At 37.3% G+C, this 8,379-nt stretch overlaps 1 protein-coding gene across 5 annotated transcripts in view; it reads right to left on the minus strand.

The window, feature by feature from the left end:
* Positions 1–8,379, minus strand: part of Efcab3 (EF-hand calcium binding domain 3) — a 494,429-nt gene that overhangs the window by 42,548 nt on the left and 443,502 nt on the right. The window contains exons 112-113 of one of the 5 annotated variants that reach the window (XM_005402243.2): positions 8,166–8,219; positions 939–1,026 (exon numbers count right to left, since the gene is read on the minus strand). In XM_005402243.2, the coding sequence (XP_005402300.2) occupies positions 939–1,026; positions 8,166–8,219 (142 nt within the window). Of the gene's footprint in view, positions 1–938; positions 1,027–1,107; positions 1,211–2,756; positions 3,001–8,165; positions 8,220–8,379 lie in introns of those variants that run through there. The other 4 variants (XM_005402246.2, XM_005402244.2, XM_005402247.2 and 1 more) reach the window with 4 other exon arrangements.

Below are 8,379 nucleotides of genomic sequence, written 5' to 3' on the forward strand. Positions count from 1 at the left end.
GCCAGCCTGGGCTACACAATGAGTTCAAGGCCAGCCCGAGATACATAACAAGAACATGTCTCAAAACCAACCCAACCCAACCCAACCCAACCCAACCAACCCAACCCAACCCAACCAACCCAACCCAAACCAACCCAATCCAACCCAACCCAACCCAACCCAAACCAGCTCAAAAGGCAGCTTTTCATGTGGGGCAAGCGAACAGTAATATTAAGGATCTGGTTGCTATAAGGTTATCTTACACATTATTCTCTAAAAAGTGTCAGATATATTTGTTTAGCACTGGCAAACCCAGAACACTGGCAAAAATGCCCCCAAGGTGGTAAAGAAAACAAACAGTTGTGAGAAAAGAGAGTTTTTCCTCTTATAATCTGGTAAAATCTATCTTGGGTTTTCTTTCAGCTATTAGTAGCTTTTTCTGGAGTTTATCTGTAGCTGCCTGCAGAAAAAGCTATTGTTAATGGTACAAGCCAACTTCCCTCCCCAATTTTAGCCTAAGGCTAGACATGGTTAATTTACCAGATTGCCTTTTACCGCCTATATTTGTAATATAGACCCTTTTTGTATATTTTGACTTGTGTAGGGGTTAGGTCTACCTTAAGATCTTCTAAATTTATTCTCCTTTAAACTGGCGTTGAAAATACCTTAAGGTACAACTGACAACTCTTCGAGCATTCTAGGGTATTCTGTGTCCTAACAGAAAACAACATTTCATTTGGAGAACAGGAAAGAGAACTTTCTCCGGCCAAAAAGAATGTTTATCATTTTCTTTTCATACAAAGTTTTTTCAGCTTAAATGTTTTGTTTTATAACTAAATCCACCACAGAATATATATTTGAAGAGCATTCTAACTTGTCTCACAGCCTTTATGGGTGTTTACTATATCCACTACATTAATAATTCTTTATCATAGTCTATTGATACTTTGACCACCTACCTCTTGCTGTGGAAGACAGGTACTTTTAGAGGGTTCAGTTTAAGTTTTGATTTGAGTTCTGAAACTGCCATGTGGCCAGTGACTGGGTCTGGAATTCAGAAGATGCAGTTAAGGGTCAATTCACAGATTAATTTCTTTACACTCTTTTGCAACTTTCCCAGCTCAGTACCTGGAGTTTGAAAAGTCTAGGGCCTCAGGGAGTGGAACTCTATGCAAAGTCAAGTTAGAGTTACGTGCCAAGTTGGCTGTGTGGAAAGTTCCCTTTATTTTCCTTAGATCTGAAAGCAAAATTTCTTGTTACTGCTCTGCCTTTCAAATACTGTAGTATTATACAGTCTTATTCAATAGAAAGATGAATGCTAAGTGTGATAAGCCAGACACAAAAAGGCTGTGTTCTCACTTGATGCAAGTGCAACCTAAAATGAATGCTAAGCTCTGCGCGAGCAGAGGAGTCGGAGCAGGGGGGTGCGGGGCGCACAGTCCCAGTCACGCAAGATGAGTTCATGCTAAAGATCGAGTGCATGGCATGGTGACTACAGACAACAGCGTTGTACTGTATACCTGACTTATTTATTTACTTTTTTTAATTTAAAAAAATAAAAAAAAACATATTAAACACACATACATTTACCTAATTACCTAATAACACAAGAACACTACAAGCAATACTGAAATTCAGACAAGGTGATAGTAGATTAACAATGGTTGTTGTATTACATGTTGATTTCTTCGGAGTGGTTACTCAGGAAAACAAATATAGACACATAAGATTCGTCAAATAATTAATCATTAACTATTCCTTTCAATAAAGCAATATAGGTCGGTAGTACAACTATGTTAGCTATCTGTATATACATATAAACATAATTTCCCCTTCTTTCTTTTCTCTTTTCCCTCATTGTACTGTATCCTTGAAATTTGCTAAGAAAGCTCATCCCAGGTATCACCCCTCTCCTCCCACAGTAATTATGTGAAATAACAGATATGTTAGTTAGCTTGGCTGCAGGATTATATCACAATGTACACATATATAAAACCATCGCATTGTAGATCTTAAGTCATAAAATTGTGCCAAGTGAAACAGATAAAGCATCTTAGAAATATGTGGAAAAAGTTATGTAAAGGCAAAATAATTTTTATGAACCAGAACATTTCAAATCATAATTGACAAATGATATAGCATTTTAAATATTTGCCTACTTGTTTCTGTCTTAGGCACCTGCCTAGCAGTGCGTAGGTTTCGTCAGGGTTTCCTTCTGAGATGCGTATCCACACCTGTCACTTCTGGTCCCATGGTCTTTCTTACGAGTAGGAGTGGGTGTGGAATATGATGCTGTTTGCTACTCTAGACCTCGAATGGACTCCTTCCCAACAACCATCACTCTAGTCCTGCCTCTACCATTTTGCATAGTTTGAGAGACAGGACCCATGGACCATGGGTTGGGTGGTGGAGCTTCCACCTTTGCTCATTTTATAGTTCCAGTTATTCTTTTTTAAAGTGGAGTGAACCAGGAGTGGGATGCACGCCTGCAATCCCAGTGCTTGGGAGGCTGAGGCAGGAGGATTGTGAGTTTGAGGCCAGCCTGGGTTACATAGCAAAATTCTAACTCAAAACAAAAGTAGTATCTTAGGTGGTTCACCAAGAAGAAAAGTGGGTCCTTAACAGGAACATTGAACAATAAATACCATTAAGCCATGAGGAAAAAAGTTTCTCAATGTTTCATTAGAATTCATTTTTCTCAAGTCTGTACTTCACAACCTAGAGAGTAGTAGCTTCTAAACAACTCAATCACAGATGTTCAGAGTCTACAAACCTACCGTAGAGCTGGGGACTCCAGAGATATTCAACAAGTTAGATACTTGAAAGGTGCTTTGAAATCATCCTTATGGTTGAAGATAATCATTATTTAAAAAAAATAACTTCAGTCTCTCAAAGAGATGAGAGAGTACTTTCTTTTTTTAAAAAGACTTGGCTTAGAATTGTAAAAACTGGGATATTTACCTACTTTTGCGCTGTGCTACTCACTGCTTTGGGCCTTCAGTCAGATCAAGGGCCCAACAAAGCGTTTGTTCCATCATGCAACTGTGACCTCATTCACTGCTCTGGTGCAGGCCTGGGGAGAAGGACCCACAAACTCCTCACAGTGTTGGAGAAAATCTCCAGTACCACAAAACCAACCAACCAACCAACCAACCAAACAAACAAACAACCAAACAACCAACCAACCAACCAAACAAACAAACAACCAAACAACCAACCAAACAACCAAACAACCAACCAACCAACCAAACAAACAAACAACCAAACAACCAACCAACCAACCAAACAAACAACCAAACAACCAACCAAACAACCAAACAACCAACCAACCAACCAACCAAACAACCAACCAAACAACCAACCAAACAACCAAACAACCAAAGACAAACAACAGAAACTCCAAGCCATATCATTAATTAAGTCTAAAAAGAAGGGTAAAAAGTGTCACTCATAAACTTTAATATTAATAAGAAGAGTGACTTTGGAAAGTACTTAAAAGCTAGGTGTGGTGGTGCACACCTGTAATCCCAGCACGTGGGAGGCTGAACTAGGAGGATCTCTGAAAGTCTGAGGCCAGCTTGGGCTACATAGTGAATTCAAGGCCAGTCTGGATTACATAGAGACTCCCTCTCAGAAAACAAACAAACAAAAAGTTGCTTGTGTTAAGCAGATAGTGTTCATGATCTGACCTCTCTCATGGCACTATAAATCCTCCAGCGCAGGAGTTAGGTTAGTTGTGCTTTTGATTTGAGCTACCCTAATGACTAATGATGTTGAACACCTTTTTTACGTGCTAATGGTTACTTTTATGTCTTCCGTGAAGAAATGCCTATTCATATCCTTTGTCCATTCAAAATTTAGGTGACAGTGATCTCCCCTTACCATCAGGGAGTGTGTTCCAAGACCCGTAGTAGATGCCTGATATGACAGATAGTACCAAACTCTAGACATACTATACTTTTTCCTATACACACCTACCTACGATAAGACTTAATTAATACATTAAGCATAGTAAGAGATTAATCACAGTAATATTTTTCTTTCATGATTAAGTTGCTATGGCTAACTGCAGACTTTGGCGCTCAACGTTTAGCTAGTAATGTACTGGGGACTCTCGGAGTCTGTTCATTATGAATGTAATTTGACTTTACCCAGGTCTTGTTAAACTTGGTACATTAAGAACACAGGAGAAGAAAAAGGATAGGTTTAATTTACAAATTAATTCAACAAATATGTACTAAGGATTTACTATGTTAAAGGCTACCACAGTTTTAAACGGCGATCACGACAGTTCCTATTAAATGAAGTTGGTGGAAAGTAAAAAAATAAATTTGTTTTTGTTTTTGTGTTTTTTTAAAAGAGACAAAATCTAGCTATGTTTTTCAGCCTGGTCTCAAACTCCTGGGTTCAAATCATTCTGTCTCAGCCTTTCAAGCAGCTGTTGTACCCAGCTAGAAGTAAAAACTTTATATTATTTATCTTTAGTTGGGGTAAAAGACATATTACATAAAACTTGCCTTGGTAACTACTTTTGAGGATGGATAAGTATATTTACTTTGTTGCACCACCAATCTACAGATCATTTGCATCTTGCAAAGTGGAAGCTCTGTGCTCTTTACAGTAGCGCCTCAAAAGTTCCCCGTCCTCCCAGCCCCTGACAGCCACCGTATCTCCTGTTTCTGAGCATTTGGCTGTTACCGATATCTTACAGAAGTGAACTCACACAGCATCCACCTTTTTGTGATTGGCTTATTTCACTGCTTAGCGACTAATGCAAATAGTACGCGCACAGGGGACAAAGGGATGATTCATGTCCGAAGCGGGATGGGAGATAGCGCTAGATAGTATCATGCTACTCAGTACAGCATGTAATTTAAAACTTATGAATTATTGATTTCTGGAATTTTCCACCTAATCTATTGCATTGCTGTTGATTACAGGTAACTGGTCCTGTGGAAAGCAAAACGACACATAAGGGAGGAATAATTATATTTGTCCTCTTTATTGTTGAGTTATAAGGGGCTCTTCATATATTTTGGATACTAAATTCTTATTGGTAATGTTGCCTCCTACCCTACACATTCTTTGTCACTCTCCTAATAGCGTCCTTTCAACCACAGAAGTTCTTCCCACAGTTTTAAAGCTGACAAAGAATAGATAAGAAAGAGTGAATAGATCATTAACTAAATTTACTCCTTTCAATTTAGAGAATTAATCTGTTTAATGGCAGTGTCAGGAATACCTGCTTTATAAACTGCACTATGGTACCGAACAGATTAAAATGTAATTAAGGGTTAAAAGACAGCAAACGAAGGCCTTAGCAACAGTACATCCGATAATCCAGGTGGTGCAGTGTGACATGACTGCAAAGGCAAAAGGAACTCAGGAAACAGAGATAATGGTGTCCAGCCACCTTACGGATTAATAGACAGAGGGTAGAAATTGACAAAATAAATAGGGAAAATGATTAAGGGATTAAAAACTATAAGTCAAGGTATTAACCCCTCTCTCTTTTTTTCTTCAGTGCTGGAGAATGAACCTAGAGGCTCTCACTCTGATTTATCCCCTAAGCCTTTTTTATGTTTTAAGGTTTTTTTTGAGGAAGGATCTTGCTATGTAGTTTAGGCTGTCTCTGAACTCACTATGTAGTCCAGGCTGGCCTCAAACTCATGGTGATCCTCCTGCCTCAGCCTCCCGAGTGCTGGGGTTACAGGCATGCACCACCACACCTGGCTTTATTATTATTTTGAGACAGAGATTTGCTAAGCTGCCTGAGCTGAGATCAAACTTGTGGTCCCAGAGTGCCTCCCAGCACGTTGGGATTATAGGTGTACATTACCGTGCTGGGCAACTAACAACACTTTCAAACCAGGTTTCACATCGCCTTTAATGTCATTGCAGTTTGTATTAACTTACACAGAGGCATCATTCTATCTGTTTAAAGACAGAATTAAGAGTCAAAATTCTATAAATTTCTTAAGTTATCGAAAGTAGAATAGGAGGGATGCATTTTATCTTCTTTTTCCTCAGATAAGTGGAAAACTGAAGGAAAATGTCAGTTATATGTGATAATCAATTTTAATTCAAATGCTTCTTTTGCCCTAATGTATTGAAATACAAAGATAAAACATTAAAAGCACTAGAGGCGGGGGCTGGGGATTTAGCTCAGCAGCACAGCGCCTGCCTGGCAAGCGCAAAGTCGTGAGTTCGATTCCTGGTACCAGAAAAAAAAAAAAAAAGAAAATAAATAAATAAAAGCAGAATTGAAATTAAGACTATTCTTTAAAAAAAGACTATTCTTTTATAATTTATTCCTTTTGAAGTGTGTGATAGTTTGTTTTATAAACACGAGGAGAATAAATATCTTCTTTATTGAGGGATGAGTTAACTCAAATTTAAAACATCTAATTTGTAGAATTAAGAAAAAACTGTCAGATACCTTTTACTTTCTGTCCTCTCCCCTCTCAGCCCATACACAGTCTTTCTCTCTCTCCTTCCCTATTGCTTGGTTCTTCTCCTTTCCTAGATATTAGTTTGCTAGAGGTGATCTATGTCATGCTTAGGTACTGCATGTAGCAGCGTCCTGGTTAGGAATGTGACACAGAAGATTTCTTTCCCAGATAAGAGGTAGACTTAATTTTTATGTAGGAAGGTTTTTCTTTTTCTTTTCTTTTTCTTTTTTTTTATTTTAAAGAGTAAAAGAAGGATAATATAATAATAGGGGGGACTTAGCAAATTACAGACAAAATGGTAGGAAATTATCAATGGTTATCGTTTTACATATTGTTATCTACAAAATAGTTTCTCAGGAAAACAAATAGGCAAATAATAGTGAGTTAGAGACAAAAGAGGTAGGAGATTATCAAGAGTTGTTGTACTATACTTTGGTATCTTCAAGGTTTTCCTTTTTTTATTATAAAAAGAGGAGAAAGAAGACTGATGGAAGCTGGGTGTGGTGGTGTACACCTGTAATCCCAGCACACTGGGAGGCTGAGGCAGGAGGATTGAAAACTTAGGCCTAGCCTGGATAATATATATACATATTCATTCTGTAAATAGTTTTAAATTTAATTGGTCCTGATTTGGTTGACTTTATTATGTTATCTGGCATTGTTAGTTTTACAGAACCATTTCTTCTTTTTAGCCTAGATCAGGAAGACTATAAAAAAATGACTGCCATAGAGCTGCTTGAGTTAGTGAACCTTCAGTTATCCAAAAGCAGTGGGTGAGAACCTCTATCAGTCAACCAAGAAGCATTTCCTGAGCATATACGGTGCAGTAAAAAACTAAGCCTTGGTGAGAGAGAAACCTTGCTTATTGCTTCTTTGTGTCTGAGCTTTCTTAAGCAGTACCTAGGTATTCAATATCACTTATTGATGAATACAGAGATCATAAATAAACATGGGGAATTGCTTCATCATCACTAAATTCATCAGCATAATTTTAAATGGTTGTGTGAAAAGCTACAACTGAATATCCTAAAAGTTTTCTGGTCTCAGCAACAGAAATGGTAATAGATGGAATAGGCTAGAGGGACTCATCAAAGAGATTTTATTTTTATTTTTCACCAATAATAAAATATAAGAAGACTCACTTGGAATTTTTTTTTGTGTATGTTTTTAAAGTGATTTTTCCACTTGGAAATATTAAATGTGGGTACCTAGAATTTAAATTTATCTTTTCTTATTAAGGTTCATTTTGTTCATACTTGCAAAAAGTACCTTAACTTAGTCTTAAATCCTTTTAGAAATATAATCAGCATTGTGGAGTTCTTTGGGTCACATTTGGGAAATGCAGGTGCAGGGAACAAACCAAAATTCCTTAGCAATGAAATACAAGACTGAGATTCTCTGTTTAGGGGAGCAGAGCAGAAGAAAGGTTTTACCTTCACTCTAGTGTCCAGTTCTACAGCATAATGTTCAAACCTTCCATTCATGCTTTTCTATACAAGTGTACAGCATGAGCACACAAAATTGTCAACGCACAGGAAAAAATTTATGGTGATAACATACGGATTTTCTTTGGAGGATAGAATTAAGAACTTTCTTTTTTAACCCTTTCATTTTGTAAATATATAGACCTTTTCTATAATGAATATGTATTGCTTTTATAACCAAGAAAACACATGAATATTTAGCATCAGATTGTCACTTTTATACTGTATTGTATCATAAATTTTCACTCACGTGTAATCTTCTTCAGACCCTCCATTACTGAATCCACAGTAACTTTTCCTTTTCCTGTAAAACATTTTGGTTCTGATTCAGAGGGAGTCATAAAAATTCATAACAGGTTTTTTATTTGAGACATCTCTTTTTAAAATCCATTCATCCATTAATGAATATTTAGGTTGATTTTGGATTCTGGCTACTGGGAATTACAATGTAACAAACATGGGAG

Source organism: Chinchilla lanigera, unplaced genomic scaffold, assembly GCF_000276665.1.
Source record: "Chinchilla lanigera isolate Chin_1 unplaced genomic scaffold, ChiLan1.0 scaffold00077, whole genome shotgun sequence".
In the NCBI taxonomy this organism is placed as follows: domain Eukaryota; kingdom Metazoa; phylum Chordata; class Mammalia; order Rodentia; family Chinchillidae; genus Chinchilla; species Chinchilla lanigera.